Source organism: Indicator indicator, chromosome Z, assembly GCF_027791375.1.
Source record: "Indicator indicator isolate 239-I01 chromosome Z, UM_Iind_1.1, whole genome shotgun sequence".
Classification (NCBI taxonomy): domain Eukaryota; kingdom Metazoa; phylum Chordata; class Aves; order Piciformes; family Indicatoridae; genus Indicator; species Indicator indicator.
Genome location: NC_072053.1, coordinates 83,475,278 through 83,495,569, shown reverse-complemented (window position 1 = coordinate 83,495,569; position 20,292 = coordinate 83,475,278). Strand labels below are relative to the sequence as shown.

Below are 20,292 nucleotides of genomic sequence, written 5' to 3'. Positions count from 1 at the left end.
GAGTTCTTAGGACTATGCTGTCAACTGGATCACCATCCAGATTTAACAGCAGAAAGAGGTGGGCCTGTTTCCCATCACCACTTCATTTCAGGAGCCTGCTGGCAGAGCTGTAGGTGATTGTCAAGATGGGGTTGGGTGGGTGGGTGCAGTGCCACATCCCCTTTTTGTCTCCATTCTCTGATGGTTTTCATATGAATTAGGTTACTTATCAGAAAATTGGCTGCTTAGGAAGCAGCAGCGACTTTGGCAATCTAATTAGGGCAGTATTAAGTTTTGCAATGTTTTTAGATGAGAAGAGGACTTGAATAGAGGCCATACCACTGGCTTTTACAGGCTTCAAGCCTCCTCAGGTCTTACTACATTGCTACTTTCCTGTTTGTTATGTGTATAGTGATTTTCTAACCTTTAATTTACAAGGATGTAGCTGCAATGGCTCTGAAATTCTTCATCCTATGTTACATCTTCAAGCATTGAACTGTGGTTTTCTTTGACTGGCTTTTAATTTGGAGAACTCCAGGACTACAATTCTCATAGGTCAGATTATATGTTAATTGACCCAGTATGGAGGCTCTATAATCTTCTCTGATACCCTGAGCACTGGGGCCTGTTGTGACAGGACAAGGGGTGATGGTTTTGAACTCAAAGAGGGAAATTTAGACTGGAGAGAAGGAAGAAATGTTTGACACTGAAGGTGGTGAGAGCCTGTCCCAGGTTGCCCAGAAACACATTAATGTTGGGACTCCCTCGCATTGCTTGATAGAATTACAGAATTGTTTTGGTCAGAAGAGACCATTAAGATCCTCTCCAAAGAAAGACAATGAAGCTGGTGAAGGATCTAGAGCAGAAGTCTTTTCAGGAATGGCTGGGAGACCTGGGATTGTTCAGCCTGGAGGAAAGGAGGCTGAGGGGAGCCCTTCTGGCTCTCTACAATTCCCTGAAAGGAGGCTGGAGCTAGGTGAGAGTTGGTCTCTTCTCTCAGGCAACAAGTGATAGGAGGAGAGAAAACAGTCTCAAGTTGTGCTGGGAGAGGTTTAAGTTGGTCATGAGGAGTAATTTCTTCCCCAAAGGAGTTGTCAAGGCCTGGTACAGGTCATCCAGGGAACTGGTGGAATCACTTTTCCATAACTGGAGGGTTATGGTTTAGTACCAGACTTGGCAGAGTTAGGTAATGGTTGAACATGATGGTCTTAAAGGTCTTTTTCAACCCTTGTGATTCAATGATCATCAAGTCCAACCATTAAACCAGCACTGCCAGGTCACCACTAAACCATGCCCCCCAGCAGCACCACATCTACATGGCTTTCAGTTCCCTCCAAGAATGGGAACTTTACCTTTGCCCTGGCCAGCCTGGCCCAGGCCTTGACAATGCTTTTGGGGAAGAAATTGTTCCTCACGTCCAATCTAAATCTTCCCAGGTGCAACTTGAGGCTGATTCTTTTTTTTTATCCCTTGTTCCTTGGGAGAAGAGACCTACCCCCACCTGGTCTTTCAAGGAGTTGTAGAGAGCAAGGTGGTCTTCCCTGAATGTGTCACTGGAGTCAATATTTTATTATTTGTCATTTTTTCCCCTATCTCTTGAGGGAAAATACATTTCCCATTCTTCTATTCTTCTATTTTGTTTTCAAGGACCAGTTGCTCTGTCCTGGTAGGTCTGTAGTGGCAGAAGTGTATAAATGTGTTTTTACAGGCTTGATGCAGCTGGTGTTTGCTCTCAGTGATTGTCAGCAGGTTCTGCTTGAGAGCTTTCTTGTTCTTTTCAGCGGGGTGCACTCTGTACTTCATATATGTGCTGTCCTACCAGATACTGGGGTGACCAAGCACTGGAATGGATTGTACAGAGAGATCATGGAGTCTTTGTCCTTGGAAATACTCAAAAGCCACTTGGATGTGGTGGCAGCCAACTCAAGGTGGCCCTGACTGATCAGGGAGGTTGGACAAGATGTCCTCCAGAGATTCTTTCTCACCTCAACAATTCTGTGATACTTTTGTACACCTGCTCATGGAGTGGAAAAGTTAAGTGATTCACAGTAACATTTGACTATGCTTTTGTAGTGAGTAGAGGAGCATGATTCTGTGTGTAACCATTTTTGTTTTCTTTCCCCCCTCTCCTAGTGCTGACTTGAAGCTCTTGGAAGAAGCCACCATCTCAGTCTGCAAGTCTTTAGGTGAGGAGAAATTGGGGCATCTTGACTGGTGTGGTGTATCAGAAAAGTGATGTGCACATCCATGCTTGTCTGTCTTCCACTAGTAAGATTAAAGTAGTGTCAAGAGCGTGTTTGGATATATCCCAACCTTTTAGAAACTTCCATCATTAACTGGTTTTGTAGAACTTAAACTTTAAACCAAAAGGTTTAGATCAAGTAATTCCATCCCACTCCCTCCTTTCCCCTCAAAGCTGATAAGTGAGGGGAATGAGTTACAGGATGAAAGGAAGGGATCATGTGTGTTGTTTCCAGAAGGTTAAAGCCAGCAGTGAAAACCTGCCCAGCTTTCTGACAGGAGGGTGTTGTGGTGTAGACAGGTCTTGGAAAGGAAGCATTTTGTGCTCCACATTTGGGATGTTTTAAATCTAGGGTGAAAAAATGTTTTTTAGAGAATAGTTACGGAGTACTAAAGCATGTACTGGAGAATCTTGAATGGAGAACAACAGCTGTAGAGAAAAACAAACATATTGTGCTTTGTGTAGAAATATTTAAGCCTATGAAATTTGCTTTCAGTCTATGTATTGTTTGAACTAAGTGGTGTCAACTTACACATGCTACATAATCATATTTTGTGTTTCCTCATCTAGTTGAGAAGAACCCTCGAACAGGAAACCTTGGGGCATTGATTAAAGTCTTTCTGTCTAGAACCAAAGAGTTGAAAATTTCAGCAGAGTGCCAGAAGTACGTACCCAGAAAAGAGCTCTGTGTGTTCTATGATTCTGTGTGCTGTTCCACACTTCAGATGTGCCTTCACTAGATCTTCAGTGTTTCACTTAACCACCTAAAATATTCACAGAATAAAATCTAGGGTTCTTTTAGATCCTTGTTTGAAACACAAGCAGCTGGTGCTTCCCCAAACACAGAGGATGAAGTGTAAGAGGCCAATAGATTGCTGGGGGGAAAAACCCCCAACATATCTGTGTTGATCATGTGTGTTACCTAAACACGTTTGTGTACAGTAGTGTTAATTTGAGATGGATACTGGTTTAGAGCTGCTTAGAAATCACCTGACTTTTTTTTTTTTTGTCTTTTTAGCTAAATCTTAATATGTGTGAACCAGGATTTTATCTTGGGTAAAACTGGTTTGGATTTAAACACAAACTTATAGGTAAAAACATTGCTTGTTAAGTCCTGTCATGCAGCTGCCATGGGTTTTGTGTGTCCCTTTCAGCAGTAAGAAAGAACTCCCAAGAGTTTTCATGTGCAGCAGTGTCTAGTTTTTCTAGGTAGCTTTCTGAGGTTAACCGTTCCTCCACGCCATGGGTAAGTATCCAGCTCTCACCAGATCTGAGGATTCAAAAGGAAAGATTTTATTTCTAATGCCCCCTTCCAGGACTGCCTTCAAACTTTTGGCTTGTGTTTGTAGAAAGAAGTTTGGGCCTGTGTGAACCTCATGAGGTTTGACAAGGACAAATGTAAGGTCCTGAACCTGGATTTGAGCAATCCCCAGAATGAACACAGGCTGGGGGATGCAGGGCTGGAGAGCAGCCCTGTGCAGAAGGCCTTGGGGGTGCTGGGGGTGCAGAGCTGGCCATGAGCTGGCACCAAGCACTGCCAGCCCAGAGCCAGCCCTGTGCTGGGCTGATCCCCAGCAGTGTGGGCAGCAGGGGCAGGGAGGGGATTCTGCCCCTCTGCTGTGCTCTGCTGAGACCCCCCTGCAGTGCTGGGGCAGCTCTGGAGTGCTCAGCACAGCACAGACAGGGAGCTGGTGGAGCAGGGCCAGAGGAGGCCACAGCAATGCTGGCAGGGCTGGAAGGGCTCTGCTGGGAGGCTCCAGGCTGAGAGAGTTGGGCTTGGGCAGCCTGCAGAGGAGAAGGCTCCAGGGAGACCTTCTGGTGGCCTGGCAGTGCTTCAGGGCGCCTAGAAGAAAGCTGGGGACAGACATTTGAGCAGGGCCTGTTGTGACAGGACAAGGGGTGATGGCTTGAAACTCAGAGGCAGATTGAGAGTGGAAAGAAGGAAGAAATGTTTGACATGGAGGGTGGTGAGAGCCTGTCCCAGGTTGCCCAGAGAGGTGGGAGATGTCCCATCCCTAGCAGCATTCCAGGTGAGGTTGTTTGAGGTTATGACCAACCCACTCTAGTTGCAGATATCTCTGCTGACTGCAGGGGAGTTGTACTTCATGACCTTTAAAGGTCTCTTCCAACCCAAACCATTCTGTGATAACTTAATCCATCTGGATAGCTCCTGTTGCTTTAATCCAGAAATATTTTAAATCATGCCTTCAAGCAGGAGCTTGACTCTGTACTGTTGGATGCTTCCCAGCAGCTGCTTACTGGTGCTCAGTAAAACATGATGAACATCTATTCCTCTTGCATTCAGAAAGCTTGGAAGATATCTACCTATTTTGCATAGGGAAGTCTTGCTTTGTGGTGCTCCTGAAGTCCATAAATACCTGTGGTCATCTGAAGGCTGTTTGACCGGGAAAAGTGCTGATGTTCAGGGAGCCAGAGCAGCTTTCATCTTAAAGCTGCAGGAAGCCTTTAAAAGTGTGAGTGGATTGAGTACCTTAGAAACCTTCAGAAGTACTCTGAGCCATCTGGTGAGCTCTTTCAGGAGAGGTGCTTCTGACAACTTTAGTGTTTTTAACAATGACAAATTAATTAGGAGTAAGGTTGCATCCTGTTGGGGGAAGAAAAAAATCTTCCTCTTAAATGCATTTGAGGTTTGCTAGCTGTAGACTCCATGCTTGAGCACTTGGCTTTTCCTTCCTTCAATTGCAGGAACCCATTTGTCTATCCTGAAATGTATTTTGTTTGTTTGATGCATGCTCAGAGGTTAAGCATTGCTGATTTCTTTTTCTTTGTGCTTCTCTTCTAGCCACCTGTTTATCTGGCAGGCTCACAATGCACTGTTTATCATTTGCTGTTTGCTGAAAGTGTTCATCAGCCGAATGTCAGAGGAGGAGCTGCAGCTTCATTTCACATATGAGGAGAAAACAGCAGGTTCCTATGGTAGGTAGACACCACAGCTGGGAAACAAATACCTACAGGAAGGTGAAGAACTTCTGATATTCACAGACATGGTGCTGAGGGACATGGTTTAGGGGTGGTGTTGGTAGTGTTAGGTTAATGGTTGGGCTCGGGGATCCTAAGGGCTTTCTCAGTCTAATGAATTCTCTGATTCTACCCTTTGGCTAGGCTGAGAATTCCAAACTTTGCTTTAAAGCTAGAAGTTAAATAGATAGAACAAGTTTATTCGGTGAGACAACCTTTGAAATGGGAAGTGTGCAGTCAATAGTGAAACTGACCTTAGGGTTTGAAGTACTTTAGTGTACCCCACCTTCCTTTCTATCATCCACGTGAAAGAGAACCCTTGGAAATGTGGTTAGAGCTTTTAATAGCATATTGACTGTCATCATGAGCCAGCAACGTGTGCTCACAGCTCAGAGCCAGCTGTGTCCTGGGCTGACCCCAGCAGCAGGGGCAGGGAGGGGATCCTGTCCCCCTGGAGTGCTGGGGCAGCTCTGGAGTGCTCAGCACAGCACAGACAGGGAGCTGGTGGAGCAGGGCCAGAGGAGGCCACAGCAATGCTGGCAGGGCTGGAAGGGCTCTGCTGGGAGGCTCCAGGCTGAGAGAGTTGGGCTTGGGCAGCCTGCAGAAGAGAAGGCTCCAGGGAGACCTTCTGGTGGCCTGTCAGTATTTAAAGAGGCCTAGAAGAAAGCTGGGGACAGAGTTTTATTCAGGGCCTGTTGTGACAGGACAAAGGGTGATGGTTTGAAACTAAAAGAGGGAGATTGAGAGTGGAAAGAAGGAAGAAATGTTTGACATGGAGGGTGGTGAGACCTGTCCCAGGTTGCCCAGAGAGCTGCTGGATGTTCTATCCCTGGAAAGTCAATAAACCCATTTTATGACACAAAGCACAACTGCACAGCTTTCTTCTGAGCTTGAAATACAAGTCAGAATCTCAGAATGGTTTGGGTTTAAAGGCACTCTTAGAAGTTACCTAGTCCAACGCTCTTGTAATGAACATGGCCTGCTTCAACTGCATCAGGTTGCTCAGAGCCCTGTTCAGCCTGATGTAGAATGTTTTCAGGAGTGAGGCTAGGTGGGTTCTTGAGGTGAAAAGCCTGTTTCATTGTCTATATTAGACTCTGTGTTATGGCCAAGAGTGGAGATGGGCTGAATTACTAGAAGTGAAATTCCCTGGGATGTGTACTTTCCTCTGGATAAACCATTTTGCTCATGTAGTGTCTGCTAATTGAGCATTTGTAATCATTGTAGCCTTGGGAAAGTTTATAAAGACTGAAAATTATTATTTATGTAAAAAAAATCCCAAAGTCAAAATGCACAAACCTCGCTAAATAGCTGAAGAACCCACAATGCCAGTGACCCATGTCTGAGGATTTAAAAACCTTTTCTTCCCAAAAAGGGTTATCAAGGCCTGGATCCGGCTGTCCAGGGCAGTGGTGGAGTCCTCAGCCCTGGAGGGACTTGGAGATGTGGTGCTGAGGGACATGGTTTAATGGTACCCTGGCAGTGCTGGACTTGATGATCTCAGAAGTCTCTTCCAACCGGAATGTTTCTATGGGTCAATGGCTGATAAAAAATGGTGCTGCAGGGTAACAGACACCATTTTTAAGAAGTCCAGTTTGCAGTGTGGTAGTTCAGAAGATAACACCTGTGATTCCCCTGTCTGCAAGATTTCTAATCTTACCTGGACAGATTCACCCTCCCATTCCCCAAGGCTTTATGCCTGTCTTTGATCCAAATATGTGATCTATTAACGTGGGTGAGCGTTGTGTGCAGCCTTCATCCTGGGACTGAAGAAGGCATTGTTGATGAAAACACAGAGTGTTCCTTGTTTACAGCTCTCTTGCACGTTATAGATTTGGCAAGTGTCCTCCTCATTGTCTTGGAAAGACAATAATTTAGCAAGAATGCATCTGCCCCAATGGGGAAAAGGATACGTTAATTACTGAAGCTGAATGACACTTACTAGAGCAATTAAGAGTTCTGCTGGAGAGAAACCTCATGAAGTTCAGCAAGGGCAAGCGTAGGGTCTTGCAGTATGGGGGGAATAACCTCCTTTTGGGGAAGAACAGCAGGTGAGGAGTGACCTGCTGGAAAGCAGCTTCACAGAGAATGACCTGGGAGTGCTGGGGGACAAGAAGTTTCCCATGAGCCAACAATGTGCCTTTATGGCCAAGAAGGCCAATGGTGTCCTGGGGTACATTGAGAAGAGTGTGGCCAGCAGGTGAAAGGAGGTTCTTCTCTCACTCTGCTCTGCCCTAGTTAAGTCTCATCTGGAATACTCTGTTCAGTTCTGAGCTCCCAAGTTCAAGAGAGATGAGGAATGATTAGAGAAAGTCCAGCATAGGCTACAAAGATATCTGCTGAGGGGCCTGGAAGCATCTCTGTGGAGCAAAGGCTGAGAGCCCCTGGGGCTGTTGAGCCTGGAGAAGAGCAGCCCCAGAGGGGGTCTGAGCAATGCTCAGCAAGAGAGAAAGGTAGGGGACAAGAGACTGGGGCCAGGCTCTGCTCAGTGATGCCCAGTGACAGGAGAAAGGGCAATGGGCAAACACTGGAACCCAGGAGGTTCAATCTTGGCTTTATTTTTGTGATATTTTTGGGGGAAAGCCCTCTCATATTAAAATAATATAATTAAAATGAAGCATGGAAGAAATAATATTCTTAATATGTAATCTCTTTGATTTTTTTCATCATTTTCTTCTCTTCTCTTTCCTCAATTGTGAAGAGGAAAAAAAAAAAAACAGGAATCTTTTGGGAATTAATTACAGCCTTTACTCTCCTATCATTTTCTGCCTTCAAATACTCTTTGGGAAGTGTCAATTTCAGATTACTTTATAGGACATGATCTAGGCTTCATTTCTGGCTCTGGTTTCTGTCTGAGATTAAATACTCCTTGCAGTCCTCAGTCTTTACTAACAGGAGCTGCATTGTGTTACTCATGGGGGATTCTATATAAAGGAAACCACATTTCCCTGATAAAAACCTGGTTTCCTCTAGGATCTGCAGTTCACTAGGTGACAATATTTAATGTGCTTTGAATAAACTGATTGTGGAAAAGCAGCAATTTAGCTTTGCTGTGAATATTCCCTGTGGGGTGCTTCTTAGAATTGAGTCCTAGATTGAGGGACAAACTTGGGTTAAACAGAGTAACAAGGCCATAACCTGGCTGTAATATTGTGTTTATTACAAGGCTTATTTATTGGAAAACACAAAATAAAGGGGTATTTGGGTAATTGTTGTGCTGTAATGCCTAGAGGGTAAGGCAAAGGGAAAAACTGTGCCTGCTCTTAGGCCAATTCACCCTATAAAACTCTGCACTCTTCGTGCTCTGGGTTTCTCTTTATAATTTTGTTTTGACAGTAGAAAAAAATCTGGATGAGCCAAGAGACTTTTTTTGAGCGTTAACAGAAGTTTTTTTTTTTGTTGTTGGAAGAGGCCTTTTGTTGTCATCAAGTCCAACCATTAACCCAGCACTGCCAGGTCACCACTAAACCATGTCCCTCAGCATCACATCTACAAAGCTTTGAAGGCCTTCCAGGGATGGGGACTCTACCACTGCCCTGGATAGCCTGCTCCAGGCCTTGACAACCCTTATGGGGAAGAAATTGTTCCTCATGTCCAACCTAAGCCTTCCGTGGCACAACTTGAGGCCATTTCTTTTTGTCCCATCACTTGTTCCTTTGCAGAAGAGACCACCCCCCACCTGGCTCCAAACTCCTTTTGATGAAGTTGTAGAGAGCCAGATCTTCCTTCAGCCTCCTTTTCTCCAGAGTAAACAACCCCAGGTTCCTCAACTGCTCCTTACAAGACTTGTGCTCTAGACCCTTCACCAACTTCATTGCCCTTTTCTGGGGCGTATTCCAGCATCTCAGTGTCCTTCTTGGAGTGAGGGCCCCAGAACTGAACCCAGGATTCAAGGTTTGGCCTCACCACTGCTGAGTAAAGGGGCACAATTCCTGCTGGCCACACCACTGCTGATCTAAACCAGGATGGTGATGCCTTTCTTGGCCACCTGGGCGCACCCTGGCTCATCTTCAGCCAGCTGTTGACCAGCCCCTTCAAGTCCTTTGCCACCAGGCGGTTTCCAGCCACTCTGCCCCAGCTCTTTAGTGTTGCAGGAGGTTGTTGTGAGCCAGCACTTGGCCTTGTTGAGCCTCGTCTTGCTGGCTTTGGTCCATCAATCCATCCTGTCCAGGTCCCTCTGCACAGCCTCCCTCCTCTCAAGCAGATCAACACTGCTGTCCAACTTGGTGTTGTCAGCAGGCTCACTGAGGGTGTCCTCTGTCCCCTTGTCCACATCACTGATCAAGATATTAAAGAAAGAGAACTGGCCCCAACATGACAACTTCTTCTCCTCAGTAACTCTTGCAAGCGTTTTTGTTACAGGTCCTTTAAAAATGGTGATAATCCCAAGTGTTTTTCTGTTTCATTGAAGAATGAACCTCCTGAAACAGGAGGAATTTATCTTCTAATTTTTGTTCCATAATTAAACATTTTTCTGTTGCATCTGTATGTTTAAATCTTTGGTTTCTTTTGCTGTTTGAAAATCCAGAAATCCTCTGCTCTGCTTCTTTTCAGGAACAGAGCGTGAAGACCTCATAGAAGAGTTGCTGTGTTGCCTCATCCAGCTCATTGTTGAAATTCCTCTCTTGTAAGTTTAATTTTTGGTTTTTTTTCATCCACCCTATATAAAATGAACAAATACAAACTCAGAGTGATGGGGCCATAATGTTCAAATACTTGTACAGTACTGATAGTGACCTGCTGCTAGTACCAGCCCTGACTCTTCTGCTGGAAGAAGTACATGGTGAGCATCTCATACCCAGTTCAAACTAGCAGCAGAAGTTGCCCTGTGTTGTTTTGATGTAGGTGTTTTGATGGTTGTTTCTGGTACCTCTGTCAGCACACAGACAGTTACTGCTAACACCTGGCTAGGAATGGCTGTGCTAATGGTACAGAGAAAGGTAGGTTGGAAGTGTCACCACATCTCCAGGGGGTGCAGCAAAGTGGGAACAGAAGCTGCTCTTCTGCAGACGTGTGGAGTTTTGAACTCGGGGTGTGTGTTAAATAAGTCATGTTAAATAAGTTACGTGATTTACTAAGCCACTCACTCCAAGAAGGACATTGAGGAGCTGGAGCATGTCCAGAGAAGAGCAACAAAGCTGGGGAAGGGTCTGGAGAGCAGGTCTGGTGAGGTGCAGCTGAGGGACCTGGGGTTGTTGAGCCTGGAGGAGGCTGAGGTGAGACCTTCTGTCTCTCTACAACTCCCTGCAAGGAGGTTGGAGCCAGGTGGAGGTCGGTCTTTTCTCCCAGGTAAGGGAGGACAAGAGGAAATGGCCTCAAGTTGCACCAGGGGAAGTTTAGGTTGGACATGAGGAACAATTTCTTGCCAAAAGGGTTGCCAAGGCCTAGACCGGGCTGCCCTAAGCAGTGAAGTCCCTATCCCTGGAAGGATTAAAAAGCCATGGAGATGTGGTGCTTAGGGACATGGTTTAGTGGTGACCTGGCGGTGATGGGTTAGTGGTTGACCTTGATCATCTGGAAGGTCTTTTCTAACCAATGTGATTTTATGATTCTTAGAAATAAGTGGAATTTTCCTGTAGATCTCCAGCTTGATTTACATGGACTTTTTTGGTGCATCTGCTGTCTTTGAGATGTGTGGATCCCCATCCCTTTGGGCTTTGTCACATCCAACATGTTGTATGATTACTTTGTTCTTTGGAAATAAAAATTCTTGTTCACACCTGTCCTGATTAGGTTTAACTTCTGTTTTCCCAAGGTTAACTTAATGAAGGATACTTTTTTTTAAAATCTTTTGTGCTAAATTGCATTGTAGTCTGTGCCTAAACTGTAGTGCCCCAATTAAAGCATCAGAGATAATCCATCATAATACAGTATGTGGCTCTGATGGTGCTGCCTTTTGTTGTACTTGGGATTGTTCTTGTGTTTGGAAGTCTGACAAAGATGCAATCATTTTTGAAACACAGCTTTCATTAAACACAGCACAGTCAACACGACACCAGGGGTTTGTGTAGGTATGTGTAATGTATTAGCAGCATGGTTTAGAGTGTCGTGCTGCAGAGCTCCTCAGGACTTCCTGGAACAGATAGACTTTTTGTTTGGAGCAGCTTAGAGGAAGTACAAAAGGGTGAAAGGACTCTGATGTATAAGCAAGCTCATAAATCCTGCAGGGTTTTATTTTTCTTTCTTGGAAGTCCCAGTGTGTGTATGTAGAGTCCACTGTCATTTATTCTCTCTTTCTAAACAGTCATGATTTGTTTTAGTCCTCCTAAGCTGAACCTGTCAGCATCTCTATTTGTGTGAACGTGGGTGCTGGGAATGGAAGTAGCTGCTTTTCCAGGGTCAGGGCTGGGCTGGCCACTAGACAAGTGATAGAGGCTCTCCATGAACCCCTCTGACCTCCCAAAGGGAAGAGAAAGGGAGGAATGGAGAGAACTGACAGGCTAGGGAAGAAGCTCAGTCATCTGGGATGAAAGAACAATGCTATGAACAGTGACAAAGAGTCACAAACCAACATAGAACCCAACCCCTGATGGCAGTGGTGGCACCATTGGCACCACTGATGCTGGGGGCAGGCACTGGGGAAGTCCCAGACTAGACCCAGCAGCAGATGGGAACTGGACTCCGTAACTGGATTCAGGAACACACAGATCAGGATCAAAGGCAGAAGACAAAGTCCTCCTGGGACAGCACACAGTGAAGAAGAGGCTTGACCCTGGGGATCCCTCAGCTTTCTTCTGAAGATGCCATTCATGGGCTCTAATCCCTTCTTGGGGAGTTGAGGGTCACCTGTGCTGTCTGCTCCTCCCTGCAGATGTCCAGCTCTGACTTCCTGCCCCCCAGGGTGTGGCACAAGCTGTGGCAGTGCCCTTGGTGTGCACAGGAGCAAGTCTCAGGCAGAGCCTTTCTGCAGCCAGCCCATTGGCAGGAGCTCTCCCCATCAGCCCCTGAGCTGCAGAAAGTGCCCCACGGAGCTGGGACTGAGCTGGGAATTCACAGCACTGACTGGAGCTAGCTCTGGGTCAAACTAAGACGCTGCACGAAGCACTTGTAGTTTACTGTGTAATGTAGTGATAAAAATCTTAATGTTCGGATGTATTGAAGGCATCTTCATTTTTCATGCAAGACAGACATGGGAGGTTTTTAGGTGTATATTGTTCTACCATTGTAATGTGTTTATCACTGTGATAATGCTTTCACTAATGATTTTATCATATTTTCAAAGGGGAAGTAGGTTAGGGGGGAAGGAGACATGGACAAATTTTATTTCTTTAATATTCAGTCTCACTCTGCCCTTCATAGAGGTGTTACAAGGCTGAGATGTTTTTGCTTAATGTAATAGTAATTACTTGAGGAGAATGATCATGATTATTTTAGCAGTGAGTTTGCTTTTTCACTTCCTTCCCTCTCCCTGATCAGATGTACTCTAGAAATTCTTTCCCTGCTTTGTATTGAGGGTATGCTTCTTGTCTGTCTTTAGCTGGAATAAGTGAAGAAAAGGACCAGCCTGGTATGTGATCTTTGGGGAGGAATGGTTTGAGTGGCATACATGGAATATTCAAATGGTTTCTGTAGGAGGGCTTAGGATTGCTTGCCAGAGGATAGGCAGCTCTGGCAGCTCACAGTGTCACCAGTAACAGAGCCTCTGTCTGTAAAGCTGCTGTTAAAGATGAGTTTCTCTTGTGGCAGATTGTAAAAGTCTCCCTGCTGAGCTTGTCTTGGACATGTCACTCAGAAGAGCAAAGTTTTGTGAAGGAGCAGCCAATAGCCTTGACAGAAAATTGTCACAGCTGGTGTGTCCCTTGTCTTCTGCAGATGCAGCTGCTGCCTCAATACGTTCCATCCCTGCACCCCAGTTTAAGCTACACTGCTTAATACTGAGACCATTTGTGAAGCACGGACTGTCCAATCATCTCTGAGTCTGAAGTGCAGGAGTGGAGTTACCTGTGCAGCAGTCCTGCACTCTTTGCTTTGAAATGGTTCTCAGTGTGCTGTCATTCCGTGAGACCTGGACAGGCTGCAGAGAGGGACAGAGGGGAACCTCCTGAAGTTCAGCAAGGGCAAGTGTAGGGTCCTGCAGGAACAATCACCTGCACCAGGAGAGGTGAGGGGTTGAGCTGCTGGAAAGAAGGACCTGGGAGTGCTGAAGGACAAGTTCACCATGAACCAGCAATGTGCCCTGGTACCCAAGATTAGCCAATGGGGTCCTGGGATACATTCAGAAGAGTGTGGTAAGTAGGTTGAGAGAAGTTTACCTTCCCCTCTACTCTGACCCAGTGAGGCTACTTCTCAAGTCCTGTGCTCAGTTTTGGACCACCCAGTTCAAGAGAGACAGGGAACTACAGGAGAGAGTCCAGTGGAATTTACAAAGTTAATGCAGAGGAGCCTGGAGCATCTCTGCGAGGAGGAAAGACTGAGAGCCCTGGTGATGCTTAGCCTGGAGAAGAGCAGCCCCAGAGGGGATCTTCTCAGTGTTCATCAATAGCTAAAGGGAGAGGGTCAAGAGCATGGAGCCAGACTCTTTTCAGTGGTGCCCAGTGACAGCACACGAGGCCGTGGGCACAAACTGGAACCCAGGAGGTTCCACCTGAACAGGAGGAGAAACTTCTTTGTTGTGAGGGTGCTGGAGGGCTGGAGCAGGCTGCCCAGAGAGGTTGTGGAGTCTCCTTCTCTGGAGAGATTCCAATCACACTTGGCCACTGTGATCCCAGGCAAGCAGCTGTGGGTGTCCTTGCTGGAGCTTTGGAATGGGTGATCACCAAAGGTCCCTTCCAACCTTAACCATTGTGTGGCTCAGTGATTCTATACGTGTAAGATAACAGGTTGGGAGGAGGAGAGCTCAGGACACCTGTGTGCATAATCTTTACCCCTATTCCAGACTGACCAAATGCAAGTGTAAGAGTTTGGGCTTGGCAGGGGCATTGAGTTGGTGACAGCCTGAGTCTTTCTTGAGCATGAGCAGAGGTTGCTCTCACCTCTGAGCTTGCTTTAGTGGAAGCCTTGAAAGAATGAGCTCATGTCTGCCTATGAAATAACCCCCAGACATAGGTGGAAAATACAGGTGAGCAATCTATCTTAAAATTAATAAAGAAAGTATGTGAGGTGGGGAAGTGAAGGTGGTGAGACACTGGAACAGGTTGCCCAGGGAGGCTGTGGCTGCACCTTCCCTGGAGGTGTTCAAGTACAGGTTGGATGAGACCTTGAGTGACCTGGGCTGGTGGGAGGTGTCCCTGCCCATGGCAGGGGGCCTGGAACTAGATGGTCTTTAAGGTCCCTTCCAACCTACACCATTCCATGATTCTATGAATTTAGGGAACTGTTTCTCCAACTTGGTTTGTGCTGGGAAGGACAAATGTACTTTAAAACTGTTACACTTAGTGTAGCTAAACCAGGTTGTAGTAGGGAATGTGGTACTCTGGCTGTGTAGCTGAGTTACTTGAAAGGTCTTGAATTACCCTTTGGAACAGCAGGCTTTGCTGTGTTGTACAAAGCAACAAGGAACAAGGTTTCACATTTAATTTTCAGACATTTTATAGGATCTACAGCGTTATTGCTTTTCAAGAATTCAGACCCTTGCAACTCTTGGGTTGATGTTTGATTTATGGCTCCCTCGGGAAGGTTACGTATACTCTACTTTTTTATTCTTTTTTTTTTTTTCTGTTTGGTTTTGTTAATGTTAGCCTTGAGGACTCTCACATGGATGATTAAACCCACTTGATTAGCAAAAAAGATGCAACTTCAGTGTTTAATTGTGTGACTTTTATGTAGAAACAAATGATTTGTTGCAAGATAGAGCTCCCAAAGCTTTAAATTATGAAGGCTTCTTTCAGCAGCTTGCTGAGAGCTGGTGTACATAAGAGAACATCTGGTTGTTATCAGGACATTTTCACTTCATTAAAAGCTCTAAATGCATGTGGAGGGGAAAAAAAAAGGAGATGCTGTGATCTAGTTACATCACTAGCAAGGAGCACCCTGTGGTGCTGGTAGAAGTGAGGGGTGTTTCTGTTACATTCCATTATTTGCTGTAGATACAACTGGTTTGGGTTGCAATCTCAAGTTACTTCCAAACTGAAATGCTAACTGAAATGTGGATGGAGGGAGAGGCTGTGGGTGTTGTCTGCCTGGGCTTTACTAAAGCCTTTTACACCATGTCTCACAGCATCCTCCTGAGAATCTGGCTGCTCATGGCTTGGATGGGTGGTGCTTTGCTGGGTTAAAGACTGCCTGGATGGCTGGGCCCAAAGAGTGGTGGAGATAGAATTAGATCCAACTGGTGGCTGTTCACCAGTGGTGTGCCTTAGGGAGCTGGGGCAAATTCTGTGTCACATCTCTATCAGTGATCTGGATGAGGAGATCAAGGCACCCTCAGTGAATTTGCAGATGACACTGAGCTGAGTAGGAGTGCTGACATGCTTGAGGGTCTGCAGAGGGACCTGGACAAGCTGGATTGAAGGACTGAGGCCAGTGGGATGAGGTTCAAGAAGGCCAAGTGCTAGATCCTGCCCTTAGGTCACAACAACCCCATGAAGGCTCCAGGCTTGGGGTAGAGTGGCAGGAAAGCTGCCTGGTGGAAAACGACCTGGGGGTGTTTGCCAATCACTGGCTGAAGATGAGGCAGTGAGTGCCCAGGTGGCCAAGAAGGCCACCAGCATCCTGGCTTGGATCAGCAATAGTATGGCCAGCAGGAGCAGGGCAGGTGTTGTCCCCCTCTGCTTAGCACTGCTGAAGCCACACCTCAAATCCTGGGTTCAGTTTTGGGCCCCTCGTGTCAAGAAGGACATTGAGGGGCTGGAGCATGTCCAGAGAAGAGCAATGAAGCTGGTAGAGGGTCTAGAGCACAAGTGTTTGAGGAGCAGCTGAGGGATCTGGGGGTGTTTAGTATGAAGAAGAGGAGGCTGAGGAGAGACCTTCTGGCTCTTTACAGCTCCCCAAAAGGAGGTTGGAGCCAGGTGGGGGTTGGTGATAGGACAAGAGGAAACGTCCTCAAGTTGCACCAGGGGAGGTTTAGTTTGTCCATGAAACATGGACAATTTCTTCCTGGAAAGGGTTGTCAAGGCCTGGTGCAGGCTGCCTAGAGCAGTGGTTGAATCATCATCCCTAGAGGTAGTTGAAAGCCACGTAGATGCGGTGCTGAGGGACATGATTTAGCAGCAGACTTGCTAGTGTTAGGTTAATGGCTGCACTCAATGATCTTAAAAGTCTCTTCTAGCTTAGAGAGTTTTGTGATTCTATGTTCTGACTCATTTAAGGTTGCTTGCTACATTTCCTGGGAGCTTAAAAGCCAAATGTAGGAGGAAAAAGGGCAATGAAATTGATCTTGAAGCTCTGGAGAGTCATTGAAGTGTGGGAACAATATCAAGTACATGTAATGAGAAAAGTTAAGGCTTTCTTCTTTGCTGATTTTGAGCAGCAAAGAGTTCAAGAACTGTTTTTCCTCCTGTTTCAGGAGTTGCTGTATTTTGATTCAGAACAATGCTATCTTAAAAAAGGACTCTTTGAGGAACTCTATCAGGCTGGTTGTAGCTCCAGGATTTGAAGAGCTATTAGACTTGGTAGATTTGTCTAAACTATCAAAGGGAAACTTCCATCTGTTGAGGCTTAGACTGAAGCTAGCAAAAATACCCAAACTGAAAGAGGTTTGTCTGGCTTTGCTTGAAGAGCTTCATGGATTTAAGGCTCTTGTACTCCATGTAGGAGGGATTTGAGGAGTACAAAAGGGACTTTTAATTGCTGCTGCTGCTGCATGTTGGTGATGCAACAAATACATTTTATTTGGAAGATTTTCTCCGTCATCCTTAAGTCCTTTTTTTCTTATGGCAGAGGTGTGGCCTCTTACGTGTGTAAAGGTGCTAAGCAGAGGAATCTTGATCTGTGCTACATAGTCTTCTAAGTTTGCTCTAATTTAGTTTTTGTTTTATACTTAGATCAGTTTCTCTGTCCCCCTTTCCACTAAAATTTTAACTTGGATTTATAGAATCATAGAATTGTTAGGGTTGGAAGGGACCTCAAGGATCATCCAGTTCCAACCCTGCTGCCACTGGCAGGGTCACCTCACACTAGACCAGGCTGCTCAGAGCCACATCCAGCCTGCCCTTAAAAACTTGTAACAGACTTTTTAATTCCAGATCATAGGATCAGGGGTCTGTGCTGTTCATCACCCATCACGTTGTCTATTCAAGGTCCTCATAATCTCCTTTCTCTGTTAGGTTTTTCAGCCCTGTCTTCACAAAATAAGTTGGATGCATCTTGAAAAATATCTGCCTCCTGGTATGTGGGCTTGGTCTCTGGTCTGGTGAGCAAAGACACCTTGACACTGAAGTCAGCTGTGTCTCTTTTGGGCAGAATCCCAGTATGGTGGGGACTGGAAGGAATCTCTGGAGATCATCCAGTCCCAGCCCCTCTGCTAAAGCAGGGGCAGCATCAGCAGCTTGCCTGGAATCACAATGGCCAGGTGGGATTGGAAGCTCTATAGAGCAAGAGATTCCACAACCTCTGGGCAGCATGGTGCAGTATTTCATCCCCCCTCAGAGCAGTCTGTCCACTGGACCACTCTCTTGTGGTCTGATTCTGTCCAAATCTTTGCAGTGGTTTAAGGTAGCTTTTTGAGCCCCTAGCTCATCTTCTCTGGGGCTGTCCTTTCCATGGGGGCTGAAAACTTTACAAGCTCAGTCATGGGAGCTTTACAAGCTAAGTCACTGGAGCTGTTTTTATAGGTATTTGGATGGCTCTTATGTGTTCTGCACTTGAGGGATAAAGTGAGTATTGCTAACGAGTTGTTGGAGAAAGGGAGACTGAGGGGAGAGCTTCTTGCTGTCTACAACTCTTTGAAAGGAGGTTGGATACAGGTCACTCCTTGGTCACTTCTCCCAAGGAGCAAGTGATGGGACAAGAAGAAATGAGCACAGGTTGCACCAGGGGAATTTAGGTTAGAGATTAGGAACAATTTCTTCTTGGGAAGAGTTGTCAGTGCCTGGCCCATGCTGCCCATCCCATCCCTGGAGGGCTTTCCAAGCTATGGATATGTGGTGCTGAGGTTTAGTGGTGACCTGGCAGTGCTGGGTTAGCAGTTGGACTTGATCTTAAGGGTCTATTCCAATCAAAATGATTCTGTGATTGGTAAATACAGAAGAATATGAATTCTCTGTGCTACATTTAAAAGTCCTAGACTTTATCTGATCTTTTTACTCTATAAGGACCAGAACTAAATGACAGTGAGGTAAGGATGTACACAGCCATATAGTCTCTGATGGTTTGGGAATAATTCTGGGAATAATAAATCTAGCTGGAAGCTTGTGGCCAGTGGTGTTCCCCTGGGATGAGTACTGCATCCAGTTTTGTTCAGTATCTTCATCAATGACCTGGATGAGGGGATTGAGTGTAGTCTCAGCAAATTCACTGATGATATGCATCTGGGGGTTAGGGTTGGTTAACACCCCTCAGGCTGTGCTGCCATCCAATGTCTGGACAGGCTGAGAGCTGGATGAAGGAGAACATCAAGAAGTTCAGTAAGGACAAGTGCAGAGTCCTGCATCTGGGGAAGAACAGCCCCAGGCACCAGTACAGACTGGGGGTCATCCTGCTGGAGAGCAGCTCCATGGAGAAGGACCTTGGAGTTGTACCGGACAGCAAGTTCTGCATGGGACAGCAATGTGCCCTTGTGGCCAAGAGGGACAAGGGCATCCTGGGGTCCATCAAGAAAAGTGTGTCCAGCAGGTCTAGAGAGGTTCTCCTCCCCCTCTATTCTGCCCTGGTGAGACCACACCTGAAATACTGTGTCCAATTTTGGGCTCCTCAGTTCAAGAGAGACAGAGACCTGCTGGAGAGAGGTCAAAGGAGAGCTACAAGGATGACTGGGGGACTTGAACATCACTCCTGTGAAAAGAGATTGAGAGCCCTGGGGCTGTTTAGCCTGGAGAGAAGAAGGCTGAGAGGGATCTTATGAATGTTTATAAGTACCTGAGGGGTGGGTGTCAGGGTGAAGGTGCCAGGCTTTGTTTGGTGGTGCTCAATGACAAGGAACAATGGATATGAGCTGGAACACAGGAGGTTCCACCTCAACAGGAGGAGACACTTCTTTACTGTGAGGGTGATGGAGCACTGGAACAGGCTGCTCAGAGAGGCTGTGGAGTCTCCTCTGGAGACTTTCCAAACCCACCTGGATGCATTCCTGTGTGACCTGCCCTAGGTGATCCTGCTCTGACAGGGGGGTTGGACTCAGTCTCCGGAGGTCCTTTCCCAACCCATGACATGTGATTCCTTGAATCCACCTCTCACTTCAACCCCTTCAAGGCCCCCTATAGAACATTTCCATCTTTGGTGGTTTTCTCCCTCTCATTGTGTCTCTCAGTGCCATGCGCCCGGCGCGGGGGAGACGCAGCAGGACACGTCAGCGATGCTCCCTGCTTCCAGTTGGTGTTTCTTGAGTGCCCCTTTGGGACATCTCCAAATGTTTGTAGGCAGCTGTAACGAGCTTAGCGCATTACCGTCTGCCACGGTGCCTGTCTGCCATCAGTGGGTGTCAAATTAGGAGCCAGTCCAAGAGGAAAGATTATGTTCACTTGGAGCCCTTCTATCCTGAGACTGGGAACCACACGTTCAATTTGCTTCTCAGTGTTCAGATGTGATCCTCTCCTCAGTGGTGACTCCTCTTTCACCTTTCTGATGGGCCCTTCAGGAAGCAGGGAAATGAGACCTGGTTCCTGTACCATTTCAGAGAGGTTTTTGGTTTTTTTGGTGTTTTGTTTTGTTTTTTTATAAATCAGCCTTTTTGGCAACTCTCCTAAATTAGAAAATGAGTTACATTTTAATTCTCAGAGTAGAAAGCTCTGGCAAGGTGAAAGTGCAGGAAAAAAGTATTTAAACTGGGAGGGGTCTGGTGGTGTGAGTTGAAATTCAGAGGTTTGCTTCTGACTGTTCAGCCTGTTTGCTCTGGAAGTGTGAAATCCTTTATGAGCTCTGAGCCCCTGTGTGCTGAAATGGAAATAGCTGAACTTGATTGAGTCATGAAAGTGTTTACAACAGCACGTGCCCTCAGAGTGCTGGCTGGAGCTACTAGTGAGATTTTCCTGTGCATTGCCTCTGTGCTTTATACAATG

The 20,292-nt window shown here is 46.2% G+C and overlaps 1 protein-coding gene across 2 annotated transcripts in view; it reads left to right on the top strand.

Moving 5' to 3' along the window:
• Positions 1-20,292, top strand: part of DYM (dymeclin) — a 248,864-nt gene that overhangs the window by 8,690 nt on the left and 219,882 nt on the right. For both annotated transcript variants that reach the window (XM_054398246.1, XM_054398244.1), the window contains exons 2-5: positions 2,113-2,165; positions 2,792-2,885; positions 5,025-5,158; positions 9,755-9,827. In XM_054398246.1, the coding sequence (XP_054254221.1) occupies positions 2,113-2,165; positions 2,792-2,885; positions 5,025-5,158; positions 9,755-9,827 (354 nt within the window). The remainder of the gene's footprint in view (positions 1-2,112; positions 2,166-2,791; positions 2,886-5,024; positions 5,159-9,754; positions 9,828-20,292) is intronic.